The sequence below is a fragment of the Gorilla gorilla genome, chromosome 1 (genome assembly GCF_029281585.2).
Source record: "Gorilla gorilla gorilla isolate KB3781 chromosome 1, NHGRI_mGorGor1-v2.1_pri, whole genome shotgun sequence".
Lineage (NCBI taxonomy): Eukaryota > Metazoa > Chordata > Mammalia > Primates > Hominidae > Gorilla > Gorilla gorilla.
Genome location: NC_073224.2, coordinates 236,800,323 through 236,823,406, shown reverse-complemented (window position 1 = coordinate 236,823,406; position 23,084 = coordinate 236,800,323). Strand labels below are relative to the sequence as shown.

General features: G+C 48.6%; 1 protein-coding gene across 6 annotated transcripts in view; it reads right to left on the bottom strand.

Annotated features, from left to right (window-relative positions):
• Positions 1–23,084, bottom strand: part of CEP104 (centrosomal protein 104) — a 43,036-nt gene that overhangs the window by 4,337 nt on the left and 15,615 nt on the right. For 4 of the 6 annotated variants that reach the window (XM_063703281.1, XM_063703284.1, XM_055352093.2 and 1 more), the window contains 14 exons: positions 20,778–20,946; positions 20,134–20,289; positions 18,460–18,687; positions 17,662–17,859; positions 16,086–16,253; positions 15,108–15,281; positions 12,567–12,743; positions 11,308–11,514; positions 10,791–10,898; positions 8,233–8,269; positions 7,878–7,944; positions 7,266–7,374; positions 4,422–4,560; positions 4,172–4,239 (listed from right to left, as the gene is read on the bottom strand). In XM_063703281.1, the coding sequence (XP_063559351.1) occupies positions 4,172–4,239; positions 4,422–4,560; positions 7,266–7,374; positions 7,878–7,944; positions 8,233–8,269; positions 10,791–10,898; positions 11,308–11,514; positions 12,567–12,743; positions 15,108–15,281; positions 16,086–16,253; positions 17,662–17,859; positions 18,460–18,687; positions 20,134–20,289; positions 20,778–20,946 (2,005 nt within the window). Of the gene's footprint in view, positions 1–2,919; positions 3,051–4,171; positions 4,240–4,421; positions 4,561–7,265; positions 7,375–7,877; positions 7,945–8,232; positions 8,270–10,790; positions 10,899–11,307; positions 11,515–12,566; positions 12,744–15,107; positions 15,282–16,085; positions 16,254–17,661; positions 17,860–18,459; positions 18,688–20,133; positions 20,290–20,777; positions 20,947–23,084 lie in introns of all 6 variants that reach the window. The other 2 variants (XR_008668823.2, XM_019010321.4) reach the window with 2 other exon arrangements.

The following is a 23,084-nucleotide window of genomic DNA, read 5'->3' as shown; positions in this document are numbered from 1 at the left end:
AAGCAGATACCTAGTATGTTCAAGGACTTGAACGTGCAATGAAGTGCTACTGATCTATTAGAACCCGGGCGAACCTTGAAAACACGTTAAGTCAAAGACACAAAGGCCGCATAGTGTCCGATTCCACTTACAGGAAATGTCCACAGTAGGCAAATCCATGGAGACCAAAACTAGACAGATGGTTGCCAGGGGCTGGAGAGGGGGCTGGGGAGAAAAGGGGCGGCATGTAGGCAGTGTTGTCTTTTGGGTGATGGAAAAGTTCCACACGTGTGCGGATGGTTGCAGAACCCTGAATACATGAAAACCCACTGTCTGTCCACGGGGAGAGGCTGTGCAGAATACATCTCCGTGAAGCTGTTAAAAACAGGTGATCTTAATGAGCGAACAGAGGTGAATCTCAGCAGAGAAATGAAACCTGTAAAGAAATCCCAGCCAAACACAAATACTAGAATTGGAAAGTACAAGATTGAAAATGAATTCACTTAACAGAGGACTGGAGATGGAAGGAGAAAGGGTGGGGGCCATTCAACTAGAACAGAAAGGAAACACTGGACAAAGCCCAGTGACCCACAGAAGATTGAGCAGTCTTCACACTCACCAGCCTGCAGGCAGGAGAGAAGGGAGGAAACGCTGAAGAGAGGAAAAATATTTGAAGAACGAACGGCAAAACAATTCACACGAAATTAGAAAGACGTGTCTCAGCAGGCTGGAGTGGCAGAGTCTCCTGCTGGCCTTGAGGAAGTGAGCCGCCAGCAGAGAGGCCCCCGGTGCTGATGGTGGGGGCCTCTAGGAGTTGAGTGGCTCCGGGTTGACAGCCCCCAAGAACATATTACTGCCAGCTGCTGGGATGAGCCTGGAAGTGAGTCCTTCCCTAGCAGGGCCGACAGATGAGAATGAAGCCTGGCTCTGGACCCACGGAACCCGTGAGGTAATGAGTGTGTGTGTGTGTGTTTTCTGCTTATGCTGCAGGGTGTGTGGTGATGTGTAAGGCAGTGCAGATAATGAGATACAGGGAAAGCAGATGACACATGAGATATGCCTGGTGACAGCCTTACAGGTACTACCTGTAAGAGGATGTCAATTCAAATCAGATGTTGGGAATAAGAAGGGAAGGAAGAAAAGGCGGTTACAGGAGAATCTGAGTACTGCTCCTAGTAGGAAACCAATGGCAATAACTGAAATCAGAGGGGACGATGGGCACTGCACGGGAGGACGAGTAAAGGTAACAACTCGAATGCAAACACAAAGGCTCCTACATTCTGGAGATAACCAGGGGAAAAGATGTATGTGCAGTGAGAGCTGCTTCTATTGGGTAGAAAAGGGGCAGGATGCCCTGTAGGAAAAGCAGCCCCTGGAGGAAGGCGGATGGAAGCAGGGCAGGACGGCGCCTCTGTCTAGGCTGGAGGAAGGCGGATGGAAGCGGGGCAGGACGGCGCCTCTGTCTGGGGTGGAGGAAGGCGGATGGAAGCGGGGCAGGACGGCGCCTCTGTCTGGGGTGGAGGAAGGCGGATGGAAGCGGGGCAGGACTGCGGCCTCTGTCCGGGGTTCTTCCAAGATGCCTGATTCTATCGACCCGGAAACATGTCTTCTGTAATTACAGAACTTAATTCTTTAAAGTCCCCTAGAAATGTAATATAAAATGAATGTATTTACAGTTGGTGGCACTGCTAGCCAGGGCTCACCCAAGTCCCTCCAACACAGGGCCACTGGGACCCCCGTCACCAGTGGCAGATGTGGTCAGGACAAGAACTGGGAACAGATCTAATTTCCAGTGGCATCTCCTGCTGGCGGTGCAGGTGCCACTGTGCTGGGGCTGCCCCAGGTGCAGTGGGGGCCAAGGTGAACTGGTCGCCTCCAATACCTGAATTCTGTCTCCTGGGCCTTTGGGAACCGGGGCCCACGGATGTAAGAAAGGAGACACAGATGTTGGGAGAGACAAGGTTAAATAAAGCCTGCAGCTCAGGACGGGAAGGGGAAGTGTGTGTGCATGAGTGATGGAGCTTACTTCCCTTGATTTCTCCTGGCTGTGTCCACTGAGAGTCCAGCCACAGCGACCCACCCAGCAGCAGTGGGCATGAGGCCCCCAGCGCTGTCCTGAGACATCCATTCCTGCTAATGGGAACCAGGCCTCTGTGACCAGATGGCTGATTCCAGGTCCGGGGCAGGAAGGCACCAAACAGGAGGGAGCTCTCTGAGGCTGCGTGGCTCTCATCCAGGCCTCAGGAGCCCAGCTGAAGAGTCTGCCATAGGCCAGAGCTGGGATAATTCACGCATCACTAAGCATGGTAACTGCTGTGACTGGAACACATTGGATAATTTAAATCCATGGTTCATAACGACACTACAGACAAAACAAAACAAATTAGCTGCCATGGAAGATGCTAGTGACCCAGCTTACTATTCTGAAAACCAGTAAACCAAGGAAAAAAACTAAACCTTCATTCTGCCTTTCCAATAGAAAGTCTAACCTAGGGTAACCACAGAGTGGACGAGCTTCTGCTTAGAGGAATATCCCAGCAGATGAACGAAGGAGGGATGACAGAATGAGGCCCCTCCTGAGTCAGTGGGTTAGGCCTTGAGCATCAGCAGCTGCCACTGTCATACATATCACGTGCCTCCCGGGGGACACACCAGCATTGCCTGTGAAGCGGCCACACCCACACCGAGCCTGTGCACACCTGATGAGGCCCAGAGATCCCACCTCCTGTTTACAGGAAATACAGGGACAGAGAAACAGGTTAAGCACCCCCAAGGGGACGTAGTCAGCAGATCCAGACGATGGCAAGCCCTACGGGGCAAACAGCTCCTCCCTTCACCAAGTGAATTGTAAGGAAAAAGAACAAGAGAATGAACCTGTTCAAAACAGACCAACCAGGCACCGGGGCCTTCTATGGATCCCGGTAATCAGATGCTTCTGACCTGATGAGATGGCGGCAATGTGACTGATGTCTGGAAGGCTGAGGCTGCTGCTGTGGCTGTGTAAAGAAGTTCCGATTCCGAAAGCTCCGACGGGAACATTTACAGATGCAACAACGTGCTGTCTGGGTTGGCTTCAACATCACACGAGAGGGGAGCACGTGGGGGCACGGGAGAAACAAGACGGGCTGAGTTGCTAGTTGCGCAAGCTCAGTGACCGCAACAAGGGAGAGTCCTGAGGGTTTCTGTCACTTTTCTGTGTACTCTGTGATGCATTTCAAACTCTGAGAGAGAGAGAGACTGACAGACAGACAGACAGAGGGACAGACAGACAGACAGAGGGACACAGAGAGCCAGATAACTGGGTAGACACCAGGGCTGAGAGTGGCTGGGGGCTGTCTTCTCTGTTTGGTGTGTGAGTTTTCTGTGTGAAGAGAAAGCTACAGTGGCTGGGTTGGAGCCATCTTGCTGGTACCATATCCCAGAAGGCTGGGACGAGGGGAGTCAGCAGCAGGACACAGTGACACACTGCAGGTGGCAGGAGCTAAGGAGGTTGGAGTGGAAGTGGCTGAGCCAGATTCCCAAACTGGGTCCTGAGCAGGGCCCCAGGGCTCAGCATTCGCTGCCTGGCATAAAGAGGGCACCGCCAGCCCATCGTGTTGGACAGGGCCAGAATAATTGCCACGGAGCCTTGCACGCCCATGTCCCTCCTCGTCGCCTCCAATGCCAGAGGAGCCGAGCACGTGGGGAAGTGGAGGGTGGGCGTGTACGAGGCGGCCGTCCCCACGAAGCCTGCCGAGTCACTGCGTAGTGCACTGGGGCAGGGAGGAGAGCTTGGAATCAGGTAGGAAAGAGAATCGTTTAACCAAATAGGGCTGGGTTTTATTAGGCAAAAGGGACCGCAGTGTTACAGAATCTGGGCAAGATGTCACTGAGGGTCTCATTATCTGGATAAAGGCAATGACCAGAACAAAATAAAACCATTTCATGCTGTATCCCAGTGGCACAGGCTGGGCCTCAGTGAGTTGAGGCTCCTCGATAAACCATTCGTAAACGTACGGAAGGAAATCATGTGAACACGTAGGTAAACGGAACAACTGCTCAGACAGGGCTCACTAGACGCTGTCCACTCCCTGAACACTCATGTACTGTACTCTGTGGCTATGGTCCCGCACTGACACCACCACTGTCACCACTACCGCCATCCACAGGTGTGTCACCTACTTCACTGGTCCCTTCTCCCCAGGCCCCTCACCTCTTCTCCAGGGCTGAAGTTCTCATGGCACAGAGGACACCGGTTCGCCAGCTTCTCTGGTTTGGCAGCTGAAATGATTTTAAAAAGACTCAGTCGCTCCCTGAATGACAGGTGACAAGACATGCTGCTGGCCTGCCCGCAGGTGCCCTTTAATTCACCAAGCCCTTGCAGAGGCCCAAGAGCAGTGGCACTTCCTCCAAGAGGACACCTGGTGACCCGAGGGCACGGGAGCCTGGGAAGGGGCACTCACGGTTGCAATCCTTGTTTTTTATGTGTCTGGGCAGCTCTTCCTTGAAAACAGCCTCACTGCAACGGTAACACTTTCCAAATCCGTCTTTTTTGTCACATTCCGTCAGCAAGTGCTCCGTCAGACTGGATATCTCGACCACCTGGATTTCGAAATACAGAGCAAAGCATCTTGCTGAGAAAGCGGCAGCGCCCTCCAGCCAGCCTGCAGAGCCTGTGAGCGCCTCCCCTGCCCAGGGAGGTCTGTGCCACCTGCACATGAAGTAAGCCACAGGCTTCTATCTTCAGCATTTGCCCACAGACTGTCTGGAGTCACTTGTGATACTTTGCTGAAGACCCCACGTCCTTCCTTTCCTGTCGTCTTAGCATCGGGCAGGGGCCACTGTCAAGGATGGGGAAGATACGGTCGGCCTGAGTGTGAAGCTTGGATGAGGGCGCAGAGCGGCTCAGTGGTTACAGTGTGGCCCAGGGTTGAAATCGTGGCTCCCCGCTATTTCTAAGAACGCACACAGAAACAGGACCACAGAAAAGAATTTTAAGAGATTCTCTTGCTACGTTGGTGTCTGTGGCAGGAATGACTTGTATATACTCTGTAACTTCAGGCCGCAGGACTTGACACACTGTGAGCCAGTTCAACCTCTTTTCTTCATAAATTACCCAGTCTTAGGGATATATATATTTTTTGAGATGGAGTTTCGCTCCTGTTGCCCAGACTGGAGTGCAATGGTGTGATCTCGGCTCACCGCAACCTCTGCCTCCCGGGTTCAAGTGATTCTCCTGCCTCAGCCTCCCGTGTAGCTGGGATTACAGGCATACACCACCACGCCTGGCTAATTTTGTATTTTTAGTAGAGACAGGGTTTCTCCGTGTTGGTCAGGCTGGTCTTGAACTCCTGACCTCAGGTGATCCGCCTGCCTCAGCCTCCCCAAGTGCTAGGATTACAGGCGTGAGCCACCTGCCCAGCCAGGTATTTCTTTATAGTAATGCAAGAAAGGCCTAATATAGGGGATGGGGAAGACTTCTTACACAGGACACGAATAGCATGAACCATGAAAAAGACTGGCAAAGTGGGCAATGCCAACATAAAAAATGCGTCTCTTCCTCAAGACACTTGAGACAGCGAAGACTGCACGCTGTGGAGTGGGAGCAGGTGGTCACAATCCACGCGACTGACCAACCACTCACATCCACGTATATAAAGAACGGCCCCAAATCAATAAAAACAGACGGACAACCCGAGGGAAACGGGTGAGAAACCAGGTGCTCTGCAGGACAGCCAAGGCCTGCAGACAAAAGGACGGGCACTCCACCTCATCTTCACCAGGGACAGGCACAGGGGGAACTCACCAAGACAGCAGGAAGCATGGCTGCAGTGCCACTGTGGGAAGGGGGCAGTGGCACGGTGGGAAGGGGGCAGTAGCACCATGGGAAGGGGGCAGTGGCACCGTGGGAAGGGGGCAGTGGCACCGTGGGAAGGGCGGCAGTGGCACCATGGGAAGGGGGCAGTGGCACCGTGGGAAGGGCGGCAGTGGCACCGTGGGAAGGGCGGCAGTGGCACCGTGGGAAGGGCGGCAGTGGCACTGTGGGAAGGGGGGCAGTGGCACTGTGGGGGGGGCAGTGGCACTGTGGGAAGGGGGACAGTGGCAGTGGGAAGGGGGGCAATGGCACTGTGGGAAGGGGGACAGTGGCACCGTGGGAAGGGGGGCAGTGGCACCGTGGGAAGGGGGGCAGTGGCACTGTGGGGGGGGCAGTGGCACTGTGGGAAGGGGGCAGTGGCACTGTGGGAAGGGGGGCAGTGGCACTGTGGGAAGGGGGGCAGTGGCACTGTGGGAAGGGGGCAGTGGCACTGTGGGAAGGGGGCAGTGGCACGGTGGGAAGGGGGCAGTAGCACCATGGGAAGGGGGCAGTGGCACCGTGGGAAGGGCGGCAGTGGCACTGTGGGAAGGGGGGCAGTGGCACTGTGGGAAGGGGGCAGTGGCACGGTGGGAAGGGGGCAGTAGCACCGTGGGAAGGGGGCAGTGGCACCGTGGGAAGGGCGGCAGTGGCACCGTGGGAAGGGCGGCAGTGGCACCGTGGGAAGGGCGGCAGTGGCACCGTGGGAAGGGCGGCAGTGGCACTGTGGGAAGGGGGGCAGTGGCACTGTGGGGGGGGGCAGTGGCACTGTGGGAAGGGGGCAGTGGCACTGTGGGAAGGGGGGCAGTGGCACTGTGGGGGGGGCAGTGGCACTGTGGGAAGGGGGCAGTGGCACTGTGGGAAGGGGGCAGTGCCTGTGCTGCTGGCAGTGGTGCCCAGGCACAACCCCTTTGGAGCACTCCTGGGCAGCCCCACTGAGCATCAGCACACCTGGCAATCCCACAACACATTGTGAACCCAAGAAAGTGCATTCCTGTGCGTCCTGGAAGACACCAGAACGCTGTGGCAACATCGTTTATCATGGTCCCAAACTGGACGCAGCCCTGGCGCACAGCAGTAGGTGGATGAAGGCGCTGTGGTCCATTCAAGCAGTGGACACTATAAAGCAAGAAATCCACATGACGCCACATGGTTCCGTTTCTACAAAGCTCAAAGAGCAAGGAGGACCCATTTGTGGTGTCAGAAATCAGACCCCTGCTGACTCTGGAAGGAGCCCTGAGGGGAGGTGGCGGCACAGCATGTTTCCGGTTCAATGGGCTGTCTGTCATATGGAATGACTCGCACGCATTTTCAGGTGTGTGCTCGGCTTCAGTTACTTTTCTCGCAACCTCTCCTCTGAAAATACTAAGACTTGGGACAGCTTTTTGACTCGGCCTTTCAACAGCCAGGTGTTCCCTCTCATGCAAGTAGCTGGCTGCTGTGCCGCTGGCCTGACCTGTTTGCAGTGGTCACATCTTGTCAGCATGAGACAGTGCTTCCAGTAGTGGAGATCCAGACCTTCCTCTGTGAAGGATTCACTCCTTTCCCCACAAAAAATACACAAACTGAAAGCAAAGCAAAGCAGGAAATAAAGGTAAGGATCTAGTTCCACTGATGGCCGTTCCGCTCCCACGTCACGAGGAAATTCTGAATTTCCCCAGTCCCTGTGATGTGTGCACTTTCCCTCTCATCTGGAACTGCCTCAGTTTGCTCTGCAGGGCCTGGGCTGGGCCTCCCTTGCAGGTGGCAGAGGAGGCCGGGTGTGCCATGTGTTAAAGCACGATAGGAAAGCCCTCACCAAGGAGGTGCCTGAAATCAACGGGCGAACGATCCTTCTGAAATTTCACTCAGCATTGTCAAGCAGAAAGGCTATTTTAAGTTACAATAAACAGAGGGAAAGTTGTCTTGACTGCCTCGGAGTGGATGCTGGTTAGTGCAGAAGGCACATTTCCTACCTTTTATGATGACTACGAAGGGCCAACTAGGGAGGACGCGTTCCCTTTCCAGGGTTTCTGTGTGGCTCGTTGCCCTGACCATCGTACAATGGGTGGAAGACAGAGCGACTTACTTATCTAGATAGTGCTCATCCGGGATTCCCAGAGCTTCAGCAGGGGCTGCTTTCCCTCCTTGAATGTCTGAAGAGATTAAAACAATTTAAATAACTTTTTATAGAAATTATTTTCAAAATTTTAGTAAGCAGTTTGATGTGAGCTCTAAAACGATTATACAAGTGAAAAGGTAGCGTGTTTTCCATTCAGCTGGGAGATGGCTGAGGTGCAGCAGGTGTGCGGCGATACTTGCTAAATGGACAGAAGCCATTTCCACATGGAGCTTCCATGACATGCATTTACACACCCTGATTCTTTACACACCCCGATTCTTTACACACCCCAATTCTTTGTGCACCCCAATTCTTTACATACCCTGATTCTTTGGCTTCACAGCATCACTTTCTTTTTCCTAAGACACAAAAACAGTAAGGTCAGGGACAAAGGGCTGCAGTGTGAGTGAGTGAGAGCCTGTTGAAGATACGTTTTGATCATGAAAGCACATTTCTGGGTTTTGTTTTAGAATTTCTACTGGCTGGGCAAGGTGGCTCATGCCCGTAATCCCAGCACTTTGGGAGGCCAAGGTGAGTGGTGGATTGCTTGAGCTCAGGAGTTAAGACCAGCCTGGGCAACATGGCAAACAAAACCCTGTCTCTACAAAAAATACAAAACTTAGCTGGGTGTGGTGGCGTGCCCTGTAGTCCCAGCTACTCAGGAGGCTGGGGAGGGAGGATCACTTGAGCCTGGGAGGTGGAGGCTGCAGTGAGCTGAGATCATGCCACTGCAGTTTCTCTCCAACTCAACCACTGACTGTGGAAAACACATGCAGAAGCGCAATTCTAGTTCCACAGACACCCACCCCGCCCCTAAAAAGAGCACAATTTTGTTCTTATTATTTTTAGACAGGGTCTCACTCTGCTGCCTAGGTTGGAAGTGGTACAAACACAACTCACTGCAGCTTTGGCCTCCTGGGTGCAAGCCATCCTCCTGCCCCAGCCTCCTGAGTAGCTGGGATTACAGGTGCTCACCACCATGTCTGGCTAAGTTCTTTTTTTAAGTTTTAGTAGAGATGAGGTCTCACTATGTTGCCCAGGCTGGTCTTGAACTTCTGAAATCAAGTGATCCTCCTGCCTCGGCCTCCCAAAGTGCTGCAATTACAGGCATGAGTCACTGCGTCTGGCCAAGAGTATGATTTTAGAACCAGAAGAGGACTTAATATGTAAATTCTGAAAGTTCTGGAGATGGATGGTGGCGATGGTTGCACAACAATGTGAGAGCACTCCATGCCACCACAGTGTGCACTGAAAATGGTAAGATTTACACTCTGTGCGTTTTACCCCAACAAAAAAAGAGAAAAATCCATCCCATCTCGTCATTCTCCTGGGAGAGGCCTTCACCAGGCCCTGTGTGGGGCGCAGGCCTGCGCTGGCCTCGAGGCCCCCACAACCCGTGGCCCCCAGCACCCCGCAGCACGGACCCACTGCCTGGGTCTTTCTCCCTCGTCTGCTCCTCCCTGGAGCCCCAGCTCCATGAGGGCGGGACTTCGCTTTGCTGCCTGCTGTATTTCCACAGCCAGATGGTGCCTGGCACGGAGAGGCGCTCCATAAACACCGAGCCAATGAGCAAGAGCTGCAGGCTCTCAGGACGGCTGTGTGGAGGCTGTGCAGCCCATCAGCATAGGCGACCCCGGGACAGACAGTGCTGTGTGCGCATGAGCATAGGCGACCCCAGGATGGACAGTGCTGGGAACAACAGCTCCTGGGTGGCTGCTGCTTCTGGAGCCACTGCCACCAGGTCCTGGGCTGTGGTGAGGGAGGTGGGAGGCAGGCGCCTGGCAATGGGCTTAGTACGTGCTAGCTCATGGCTGGAGGGAAATCCCTTCAGTTTGCGACATCTGTGTCCTCGTTTGTGTACTAATCACAATGAGTGTGTGCTGAGCCACCGAGGGTCACTGAGCACGAGTCATCCACACCACGATGCGGACCTGAGCCAGAGGCTCACTCCTCATCCCACGGTCTGCCTGCCTCCTTCCGCCTCCTGTGTCCTTTTCTGATTGTGACTCTGACGTTCCAGCATTTGGTGGAAATGTCATGGTGACTTTTTGCCATAGGAAGTTCAGCCTATATTCAGCCACATTTGATCTTTTTTCCCCATTCGTACCCATTTCTTCTTTTAAAAATCTGTGGTAAGAACACTTGACATGAGCTCTGCCCTCTGAATAGCTCTGGGTGCACTGTGCAGCCACATGGGCTGCAGGCCTGAGGTGCCAGCAGGTCCCAGAACTCATTCACCCGGCACGGCTGAAACCTCAGGTCTGCGGAACAGAAACTCCCTGTGTTCTGCCACCTTTATTTCTTTTTTTTAAGGAAATTTTCTTTCAACTGAAGGAAACTTCATCATAAAATTAGTGTTATGAAGCTAATTCATATCGCAGAAGCAGGGAGGATGTGAAGAGGAACACATTTATATTCAACCAAATAGTATTTGTTCCCAGTACCTGTGACACCCCTACCGGCTTAAAGAGTAAGGGCTCACAGAAACAGAAGGTTTACCTGAAACCTTCCCTTTTTAATGCGCTGAAGTCAGACCTTTATAGTCAAGCTGGTTTTTCTCCTTTGCCTCTGAAGGTGGCTGGAAAGCTGTGGAGGAGAGCAGCTCTGTGCCCACAGCCCCTGGTCCCTCCCTAAACTTCTGCAGCAGCTCACATCAATTCTGACAGAGGATGGAGGGGCAGGAAGAGTATTTGCCACCCAATTCCGCCTCTCCATGGAGGGCTTCTGTCATCCACCCCAAAACTAACCTAAAAAACCAAAAGGAATCAAGACGCTCATTTGCATAATCCCACGAAAAATAAGTCAAGTATGATGTGGATCTATACAGCAAAATACATCGCAGCTAAAAGCACACAGGTGAAAGACGTGTTAACTTCCAACCTGAACTTCAGCCTGAATGTCTTTCAGTGCTGCCAGCTGCCCTTGTAAAGCTTTTATTTCTTCTTTCTTTTGTTTTTCTGCTTCTTCTGTAGCCGCTTTTCTCCGTGCCTGGTAAGAAAATTATTTTTCCATTAGAACAGCTTGTTAGGGTAATCTTAGAAACTGGGAGACAAATTATGGCATATCAACTATATTTCTTATAAATTATAATATTCACTAAGACTAATAACAAGTTAGAATAAGTCTTTTCCATTGATTTCATTGGTGTTTATTGATAGATAAACCCGCTGTGTCCTCACGGCTATCGTTATTCCGTTTGCAGCCTGGGAACCTAAGGGTCTCACTGGCAGAAAGTGGAGCAGCCAGGATCTGAATGCGGGAACCTGTGTTCTTTCTTAGCCAGGACGCCGGGGCTTCCCATACACGTGGCTCCTTCAAATGACGTATTTACTTATTTATGTACCGAGTAACTGCTTCAATACAGCATGACGTCATAACTTCACCAACGTTAACTCACCCTCATCTCAGCATCTGTAGGTCTGCCATCTATTTTAGCAAATCCCTCAAAAATTGTTTTGTAGAGAATGTTCTTGCGTGTGTTGCTGTCGTCTGGAGGAAGGTACTCCAGGATGGAAGCCTGGTGCTGTCTGTACATGTCCAGAATAATTCGAACCGCCGTCTCGCGGACCTCATACACTCTATGCTCCAGGGCACTCACTGAAAACTAAAGTTGGGAGGGGCTCTTGTTACTGATTCTTAAAATAAAACTAATTTCTTCCAGCTTACAAAAAAGGTACATTATAAACATGTGAAAAATAAAAGAGAAAACATCCGTATTAAGTATTATGAAATACTTCAAACATAAAACCTCACGGATCTACCGTCTCATCGTAAGCCGTGTTATACTTTCATCACGCTTGTTTTGGATCTTTTTAAGAAACAGAACGCTGTGGCTATAGTGCAATTTCATCCCCGCTGTGCGTCTCGGGGGCCCATGGTTTCTCATCCTCCTTGGAGGTGTGCGCTCCTGCGTAGCCGATGTGCAGATTTCAGGTTTTTGGATTTGGGATCCAAACCAGTAAGCATAATGGAAGTATTCCAGAATCCGAAAACAATCTGAAATCCTAAACACTTCTGGTCTTAAGCATTCCAGATAAGGGGCTTCAACCTGTACCTGATATTCTCCATCACACTGCTGCTATTGTCTCTTAAAGACAGGCCAGGCGCAGTGACTCACGCCTGTAATCCCAGCACTTTGGGAGGCTGAGGCGGGCGGATCACGAGGTCAGGAGATCGAGACCATCCTGGCTAACATAGTGAAACCCCATCTCTACTAAAATACACGAAAAAATTAGCCGGGCATGGTGGTGGGCGTCCTGTAGTCCCAGCTACTTGGGAGGCTGAGGCAGGAGAATGGCATGAACCCAGGAGGCAGGGCTTGCAGTGAGCCGAGATGGCACCACTGCACCTCCAGCCTGGGCGACAGAACGAGACTCCATCTCAGGAAAAAAAAAAAAAAAAAAAAAGACAAAGAAATATTTTTTATGATTTGTTTCTCTCCACGGATAAAGATCTGCACACACCACGCACCACCGAGCAGGATTAGACAGCAGGACGCATGTGGGGGCCCCCATTTGTTGGATGAAACACTGGCTATTTTTCTGAAATCACTGCCTCAGTCATTCCTTCAACAAATGCCGACGAGACCCTCGCCACGCTCCAGGCACTGTGGTGAGTGCCGGGCCGCGTGGTGTGTCACATGCGACGTCCGCTTACCTTCATCACGTTGTCAATGGTAAAGCCCGAGCTGCCAGTGCCCAGGTCTTTCAGCAGCCGGGCCAGGAGGCCCATCTGACTCATTGCCAGGTGAACTGAAGAGTTTGCTTTCAATGGCTGCACCAGGTAGGATGGAATAATTTGGAGAGACTTAACTTCTTTAAACAAGGCCATTTCCTATGAAAGCCAAGGTAATTTGTTAATTTTTACTGGAAAATGCTGGAGGCAGTTTAGTACAATTCAGTATGATCTTAAACTAAACACTGAAGGGAAAAACAGGGAAATACAGATTGATAGTGACAAGGAGCAATGAGAGCACTGATCCATAAGCTTGTATTTCTATTTAAAGCGTAACAACCATTAGAAATGAAAATCTGAGCCACAGGAAATAAAATCATGAAGAATAAAACGATTTTATGTCTACTGAAAGCTTTTCAGAAGCGTAATTGAAAACTTGAAGGTTTCTGTTCTCAGTATTCTCAGCTTCAAGGAAAAGGTTTTCTCATTTCTAAAATTCTAAAAGAAACTATAGCTGCTGCTAGAATCCACCGTTATTTTAGTATTTATTAAATGTCAGCCAAGAGTGTATGATTCTGCAGTGATACGGTCACTAGTGGGTTAAGATGGAAAAAATGTAAGCACCATTACATATTTGAATGTCTCTAAACAAACAAGTCTTTACGTAATTAAGATATTTATCGCTTAATTAACCGGATATAGAGAAAAAGATAAGATGCCGAAGCATTAAGTTACAATCAGAAATAAACCTGTTTCCAGTAGGTCTGCAGGTCCCATCATCTAAAATAATCTCTTATCGTGCTGGCCTGACTCACTCTGGATTTGGGCCTGTGAGTGACTGTACAAATCTAAAAGCTAAGAGAAGAAGAAGAGCATTCTCCAGGGAAGTTTGGACAGTAAACTCCGTAACTACAAACAGATGCTGTTGAGTGTGTATGTAGTCCACTAACCGGCACACTGGTGCACAACAATTGTAACCCTCCACAGATTGCCTTAAGGTTGTCTCACATAGAGAGAACATTTGAGCACCACCAAACTGCTCAGAAATTAATGTGGCTTAAAAATAATTAAATGAAGCAATAACATGTGCTCATTTGCAACATATCTTTTGAAAGATGAACCCTCCTCACCCCCAAATTCTAGCTGTCGTAACCAGGAGTGTATTGTAGCACATTAGGTCGTAACCAGGAGTGTATTGTAACCAGGAGTGTAGTGTAGGTCGTAACCAGGAGTATACTGCAGCACATTAGCATGACAGCATTTCTTCTTACCTTTTTATTAGCATTCCCTTTCCTTATTTACTCTGAAAATTTAGGTTTATTAAATGAAACTAGATCTGTGGTTCCTCATATTTTTGAGAAATGACCCCTTTGGATTCTTCTTTTTGAGACACAGTCTTTCTCTGTCACCCAGGCTAGAGTACAGCGGCGAGATCACGGCTCACTGCAGCCTCAACCACCTCAGCCTTCCAAGTAGCTGGGACTACAGGGGTGTATCACCATGCCCGGCTAATTTTTGTATTTTTTGCAGAGACAGAGTCTCACTATGTTGGCCAGGCTGGTCTCAAACTCCTGGGCCCAAATGATCTGCCCGCCTTGGTCTCCCAAAGTGCTGGGATTATGGGCGTGAGCCACCCTGCCTGGCCTGGATTCTTTTTTTTTTTTTTGAGATGGAGTCTCACTCTGTCGCCAGGCTGGAGTGCAGTGGCGTGATCTCAGCTCACTGAAAACTCTGCCTCCCGGGTTTGATTCTCCTGCCTCAGCCTCCCAAGTAGCTGGGACAACAGGCACACGCCACCACACCCGGCTAATTTTTGGATTTTTAGTGCAGAAGGGGTTTCACCAGGTTGGCTAGGATAGTCTCGATCTCCTGACCTTGTGATCCACCTGCCTGAGCCTCCCAAAGTGCTGGGATTACAGGTGTGAGCCACCGTGCCCAGCCTGGCCTGGATTCTTTTTTAAGAAGGATCTGCACATCACAAAATTTTGTGTAAAACTTACGTAATTCATAAGCTTTCTTAAGCCCAAAGGAGGACTCTTAAGAACTCCTAGACTAGATGAATTCATTAGCTAGTTTAAAGATTTTCAAATTATGGTGCATAACTGTGTGCCCCAAAACTCATACATTTATCTCTATCTCAATATTTCCCATAATATCTAGCCTAGAGGAGGCACATTTGGTGAAAGAATGAAAATATTTCTATTAAGACAGTTATATTTTTTATTTCTTTACCCTCAGATTTTCTCTTTTGATATCGTTTTCTGTATGTTTTTATTTATTTAAAAAATTAATGGCATATGTTGGATAAAAAAACATTGGAAAAACCCAACTGCAGATTTTAACTGAAGTTTATGTCTAAGACAAAACTGACCTTTCAGAGCATAAGGAAAGTGTGATGGTGAATCCCTGAGAATAATGTTAACTGAGTAGAGACAGAATCTTGTAAAAGGTGTTAAGAAAGCCAGAGAGCTACAGGAATATGTTTATCATCTACGGTTTCAAATGCCGTGGTGAAGTTCAGACCTGAATAAAATTTGCAGCTGCGACGCGGAGGCGGGCAGAAGAATCTCCAGTTCTGGTGAGCAAAACGGGAATGGTCCTCTCCACACAGTGAGCTGTTTCAAGTTTACTCAGTTTATGTTTAGGAATATATAGTGTAATGATCATTTTCAACAATTTCAAAGAAGCCTGAAAAACCTAAGAGAAAAGTGATAAACACGGATGAGTTACTACGGTGCAATTCCACCAAGAGGAAACATGGCATTTACTATCAGTAATACATACGAACATTATATTGAAAATGACATCTCGTCTGAAAGGCTGAAAATGGCAAACTGAAAACTGCTTTCTAAACACAGCACCTTGCATATATAGGACATATGCTCTTACTTCACTCTGTCAGAAATCACTCCCCATCTTCCCTTCATACCGAGTATCTAACACCCCTGCTTCAACGGGTAAGCCCAAATCTTCCCTTCATACTGAGTATCTAACATCCCTGCTTCAATGGGTAAGCCCAAATCTTCCCTTCATACCGAGTATCTAACATCCCTGCTTCAATGGGTAAGCCCAAATCTTCCCTTCATACTGAGTATCTAACAGCCCTGCTTCTAATTCTTAAGGCCCATTCAGCATTAGAAAAAACAGTAATTCTCAACCTCATCAGGTTTCATGCAAAGTGAAAACACAAACTGAAGATGTGGTAGCATTGAACTAGGCCTCTACAAACGCCTGGCTCTGCAGACCATGGAAAAGCTAACACTGCTGGAGACCAGAGACAATGACCCAAGCAAAGGCAGATTTCCCAGACCCTTCATGTAAGATCAGTTGCACTGTATAGCTCTTGCTAGAGAACCTCATTTCTTAGTGATTCTATTGAGTTACAGTTGGTGACCACGTCAATGACTAACTGGTCCTCTCTCAAGCTGCTCTGGTCTTCTGTGGTATGGCGCATGATCTCATCCATGCATGCTGGAGCCAGCGCCAGCTGAGAGCACTCACGGAGGTCACAATGTCCTTTATGGCTCTTCTAATGAGAAAGACGGATGCTCTCAGTGTGTTCTTTAAATCTTCTTTTGGGGTTCCAACAGGCATTTCCATCAACTTCTTATACAAGGCAAGCAGTGCATCCTCTCGGTAGGACCATGTCTTAGAATAGGCCCCAGCAACCTACCACAAAACAGGCAGAATTTGCATGACATCACACAACCATCCTCCAATACTATACAACTTGAAGGCTTTGTTTTTTTTTTTTTAAACTAAAATGACTCATTTCTAAGAACAGAACTTTTATAAATGAAAATGATTCATTTCTAATAGAACTTTTACAAATAAATATGTATATTTAGAGAAATAATTTTCTCTGATAAGGAAATTTAAGACTATGTTAAAATATAAAAAGTATTAAATTCTCCAAGAGAAATATTTTAAAGCTGAGAACAAGGGGAAAACCCTACTCATTTCTTTTTATTTTGAGACAAAGTCTCACTCTGTCGCCCAGGCTGGAGTGCAGTGGCTCGGCTCACTGGAACCTCTGTCCCCCTGCGGGTTCAAGAAATTCTCCTGCCTCAGTCTTCCAACTAGCTGGGATTACAGGTGCCTGACACCATGCCTGGCTAATTTTTGTATTTTTAGTAGAGATGGGGTTTCACCATCTTGGCCAGGCTGGTCTTGAACTCCTGACCTCGTGATCCACCCGCCTTGGCCTCCCAAAGTGCTGGGATTATAGGCGTGAGCCACTGCGCCTGGCCAACTCTACTCATTTCTATAAGGAGATACTTCCATCTTTTGCTATGCCATCCTTTTGCGCTGGAATTAGCTGGTATTCAGAAGGGAGCAGTTGTTTAATACAAGCTCCATGAATGCCAGAAGGAAACACCCAGGCTGAAATGAGTACTCACTGATACATCTTAGCTCATGTTTTTGCTGTTTCACATAATTTATAATTTACAGAAGGGCAGGCATGGTGGCTAATGTTTGTAATCCCAGCACTTTGGGAGGCCAAGGCCAGGAGTTCAAGGCTATAGTGAGTTATGATCACGCCACTGTACTCCACCCTGGGTGACAGAGCAACAATCTGTTTCATAAAAAAAAAAAAAAGGCCGGGCGCAGTGGCTCATGCCTGTAATCCCTGCACTTTGGGAGGCCAAGGTGAGCGGATCACAAGATCAGGAGATCGAGACCATCCTGGCTAATGTGGTGAAACTCTATCTCTACTAAAAAAAAATTACAAAAAATTAGCCAGGCGTGGTGATGGGCGCCTGTAGTCTCAGCTACTCAGGAGGCTGAGGTAGGAGAATGGCGTGAAGCCAGGAGGCGGAGCTTGCAGTGAGCGGAGATCTTGCCACTGCACTCCAGCCTGGGTAAAGAGCAAGACTGCGTCTCAAAAAAAAAAAAAAAAAAAGTTAACAAAAGACTTTCCAATTCAGGAAGAACAAAGGGAAGTCAACAATATTACAAATGCAAAGCCCTCGGCATTTTCCCTCCTTTATGTGTAAGTACACAGAGGTGTGCATACCATATAGACTACCCTCCCCTCTGCCCCCGACTGTTGTTTTTTTTTTTTTTTTTTTTTTACCAAGGTTTCTCCCAACACATCGACGGCAGAGCTGGCTTCTCTCAAGGCCTTCTCGGTTAAGGGCTCTGGCTCCCCTAGCATGCCTCCCCTCCGAGAATCGCTGATGTCTGCATTACTCATTTCCGGCTCCACCACTGCCTCCCCACAATGCTTACGAATAGCTGGAAGAGGCCGCTCATCGTAGGGCAGGGACTCTGCCTGCAGTGAGTGAAGGAGAGAGGAAAGTGCTGGGGAGCTCCATAGGTCACATTCTCCAATGCAACTCTCACTGGCAGGCTTACTGCGCTTACTTACCTGATCTGAAAGATGTTATTTTGCTAAATATCAGTATCATCAGATTAGAATAATTTATACGACAAATAGGATGTAATTGAAAAGATTAGATGAGGCTTTCTATTACTTTCTAAACTCATTACAGACCTAATAAAAAAAAAGCAAGGTAGATTCCGCCTCAATGACTGTTTACTGGTAGCAATTCCAGTTCAATTGACATGGAGACTACTAAAGTAAAGGCTGTTACATCTTTTTTTCTGACAAGATCTCTGATATTTTCTTAGTTTATTGCTTAGAAATAAGCATCAAGCCTGATTTTAATAAACATGCTCACAAGGTGTCATTAGGCCTATTCCTTATGTGGCTATGCTCTCACTCAGCACTATGGCTCCTAGAATGGAACAGAGGTGGGTCTGGCTGGGGTGCACTCATGCACCCCATGCATGGGAACAGCACCTGGCACAACACATGTCCTTTACAAATACCCAAATAAATTGAACGCCAATCTGAAACAGAATTACCTACATTGATCTTTGGATGAGGATCTGTGGTAGGGAGTAATGGGTCTACTGCAGAATGCTGAGGAGAAATAGTTAGAGAATATGATGAAGGCTTTTCCTGAAGGAAAGGTTCTGCAAACTGGTTTTCTGTTCCTCTTTCTTCCAGTTGTGGTAGTGAGGGCATTGGCTTTTGGTGGCAAGGACTGCCAGAACGAGCGAGGGGCTGGAGGGGCAAATCAAAAGGTCTTCGCATCTAGAGAACAAAAAGGAACATTTAATTTCAAATGCCACTGCCAAGCCAGATATATCTATCTCATTCCTTCAGATGAATAAGACTTTAGAAAGCTGTGCTGGAAGAGGCTCCTTGGCACAATGAAAAATTTCAAAACCAAAGAGAAACTTCCACAGAGTGAAATCTACTTGAAAGTCCCACACAATCAAGTTGCACTCATCTCAGTTGTCTCTCCACATTTCTGTGTGGACTACAAAAGTGACATACACATCCAAAATGCTAGTGAAGGAATGAACATTTGTGCATGGAGCATGTCCACACATATGTGCCCCTGCAGGAGCACGGTGGTGTGGAGAAAGCACCTGGGCTGGACCCAAGTGGACTTTTATTCAAAATCTGGCACTGTTATTCACTGTGTGTACAAAGAAAAGTGATGTTGTGTCCCCCAACAAGCAAAGCTGACTGACCAATTGCTGCACACTAGGCACGGTACTGAGTGTTTTGGACAGGTAGGCTCATTAATGCTTACTCTTTTTACCCCCATTTGAAAGCTGATGGAAAACTGAGGCATAAAGCTGATAAGAATTAGTCTGTGATCACAGAGCTGGAATGGTGGTGCCCAGATCTGAACCCAGACAGTCCAGCTCCAGAGTGTGATCTCTCGTTTTTCAGAGGCAGGGTCTCGCTCCATCACCAACGCTGGAGAGCAGTGGTGCGATCGTAGCTCACTGCAGCCTCGAACTTCTGGGCCCAAGTGATCCTCCTGTCTCACTCTCCTGAGTAGCTAGGACTACAGGTGTGTGCCACCAGGCCTGGCTATTATTTACTTTTTGTAGAGATAGGGTCTCTCTATGTTGCCCAGGCTGGTCTCGAACTCCTGGGCTCAAACAATCCTCCAGCCTTGGCCTCCCAAAGTGATGGGATTACAGGCGTGAGCCACCATGCCTGGCCTTGAGAGTGTGCACTCTCAATCACTATTCCGTATCTCAGAACCTCCGTTTCCTAATCTGTCACGTGGGCTGAGTGCCCCATTTGCATGAGTTCTAAAATCAGAGGCAGAGCACCTTATGGGAAATATGCTCTCAATACACCGAAGCTGTTAGCATTACGTTCTCACTTGATCCTTACAACACTGAGGGGTCAGTGGGGCAGGGTCATCACTGCCTTTTCCAAATAAGGAAGCAGCTGGAGAGATGAAGGGATGCAGCAGAAAAGCAGCAGGGCCTCGGTTTTCCTGACCCCGGTTCGTTCCCTTTCCCATGACTGTGAGTCTCCTGAAAGAACATGCTGAGGCAAAGCCTCCCTGACGTAGGCACAGAGCTGAGGCCATCCATGATAACTGTCCCCTGAGCAATGCAGAGTGTTTTACACTACACTTCAAAGACATCTATCCACCTCTGTGAACCACACAGTTGAATCTCTGTTCTCCTAGGCTTTCCTCCACCCCGTCCGGGCTCCTGCACCCACCAGCTCGGCATCCAGGAGGCTGTGCAGCTCCAGCTGCTCGTACACCTCGGCGCGATACTGCTCCATCTGCTGCTTCTTCTCCTTGGCGAGATCGTAGTCTTCCTTCTCCACGGCACAGCGTTTCTCTACCTCATACCTCCCAAGGCGCTCACCAACCTGAAGCACAAAATATTTGCTTTTTGTTTCAAATTTGGATCAACTCACATCAAATGCAAAGCTAATTTTTAAGAATCACGCTTGAACCGTCTTGCAAGGAGAGGGAGCGAGCACAGGGAAATGGAAGGAATGGGCCACACTCAGCAAAGGTCTGGCTGCTGTTTCTGTACGGGCATTTAATAAGCCCATGGGTTGGTCATGACTTTCAGGATAGCTGGTTTTCCTATTTTCCCATTGGGCTCAGGGTCCTAGTAACGAGGTGGCTGACCCTGACACCTGAACGTGAGTCTGAAGAGGTAAAGCTTCTGCTTCCATTTACATTTTTAAAGTGCTTATCTGTCTCCGTAACTTTATTTTGCTGAGATCTTTGAACTCACACTAACTTCACGGCTTTTAGTAACTGGTTTCTTTTACCATGTAATTATTCTAAGTATACATAAAACCTATTACAGGCATAAATTAGGAACTGTTTTCTCCAAAGGCAATACCTTTTGCAAATCAGCAATGGCTTGTTTTAGTTTCTTGGCATAATCATAGCGTTCCTTTTGGACAGCTTCCCGTTTTCTTTCATCTAATTTTCGTATGATCTGTGCAACTTCTGGATCTTGGTACATATCAAAAGCTAAGTCATCTAGCGGAGAAATATAGTCAGATTTCCTAAAGGGAAGAAATGCATATTTTAGAGATAATTTCACGCCCTAGGAGTTCAGTGCTGAAGATGCACGGTTAAGAAGATGCCCCTCCCCATCCTGCCCCATCATGGTTCACAGAGCATTTCCTGCATGAGAAAACGGGTCTCAGAGAAGTAATGGGCCTCAGCTCACAAAGCTCTTAATTGCAAGCAGGCCTTTCTGACTCCAAAGCTCACGCTCTTGACCATGGACCAAACTGCACTTCAGGGCATCTGAGCCTCCAGTGCATTCGTTCAGAGTGCAGACTCTGGGCCTCGCCTCATTATGGGCCCTGGGAATAGGAGAGTGAATGTGAATCAACTGCAGAACAAGGAGAAAAACAAAAACAAGGACAAATGGATGACCAGGCCCCACCCTAAGAACTGTGACTAGTGCGCCCAAGATGGAGTCCAGACGCCGTATTTTATAACAACACAGTATTTTTTTCTTTCTTTTCTTTTTTCAGAGGCGGAGTCTCACTCTGTTGCCTAGGCTGGAGTGCAGTGGCGCAATCTCGGCTCACTGCAACCTCCACCTCCCAGGTTCAGGCGATTCTCCTGCCTCAGCCTCCTGAGTAGCTAGGATTATAGGTGTGTGGCACCACACCTGGCTAATTTTTGTATTTTTTAGTATAGATGGGTTTTCATCATGTTGGCCAGGCTGGTCTCAAACTCCTGACTTCAAGTGATCCACCAGTCTCAGCCTCCCAAAGTGTTGGGATTATAGGCCTGAGCCACTGCGCCCAGCCTGTATTTTTTTATTTTTTTCTTTGAGACAGAGTTCTGTTGACCAGGCTGGAGTGCAGTGGCATGATCTTGGGCTCACTGCAACCTCTGCCTCCTGGGTTCAAGCAATTCTAATGCCTCAGCCTCCCAAACAGCTGGGACTACAGGCGTGAGCAAGCATGCCTGGCTAATTTTTTGTATTTTCAGTAGAGATGGAGTTTCACCATGTTAGCCAGGTTGGTCTGGAACTCCTGACATCAGGTGACCCACCCATCTCGGACTCCCAAAGTGCTGAGATTACAGGTGTGAGCCACTGCACCCAGCCAGCATCACAGTATTTTTGATGAACATGATAGGTTAAGAATTGCTACCACTGAGGTTTTACTCAAAGGGTTAAGTTGTATGGTGTCAACCATCATATCCTAGAGGAGATCAAAAACATTCCTTCAGAAATAAGTCATCTTTCGTAGTCACCTGAATAGCTCATTTCTGATTAAATATGACCTCTATTCCTCCTTTCGAGCTCTATAGTAGGGTCTGGAATGTAAACAATAAAGTTAGTCTCACCAAGCAACAAAACCTTACGAGAGGATGAGGATGGAAGTGTCCCAGCTGCTGTATCAACCCCATTAAACAAGCCAGCTGCTTACGGCGACTTGAACATCCTTCGAGACAGGTACGTTTTAATGAAAACACTTGTCGTAAAAGTGTACTTTGTGAATCTGTATTATAATGAATTCAAGTGGGGCATGGGAATAGGCCCCCTTTAAGCACTCACAGCCCCCCTCTGGCATCTCCCCACCCTTGAGGTCACGGTACTTTGCTCACAGCAGCACCACAGGCTGGCGGCTGGGACGGCACCAGCAGCTCTGAACTGTGTCTAATCCCAGGGGTGACTAAACAGCGAAACATTTTGGGGTGTCTACAAGATCACATTAACTATTTTTAGTGTAACACATATGACACTCTAAGTCACGTTGCCTTGCTGTCCCAGAGATGAACACAAAGACTTCATTTGATTATAAAAATCCTTCAAAGTGAACATCATGTCCTGTGGCACCCAGTCCCAGCTCCTGTTGATTCACCAGCAGCGTGGGGTGCCATCTACCCACTTTGGTACAGAACCCCCAGCGGCAATGACCGGATTCCATGTCCAGCACAGGCCCGCACATGCCAGTCACACAGCTTTTCCCAGTCCTTGCACTTAACCTTCATAAAACCCCGGGCATGGGGCAGGACAGGCAAACCATAGCCTGCCATCCCACCTGGCTGATTGGATTAAGGCAACAGATTTAAAGTCTAAATCAAAATAACAGAAAGAAGCTTTATTGGAGATACTGAGAAACTAAAGACTTAATCAGTTTGGTTGTTCCTGCCCTACTGCACTTGCTTCAGTAAG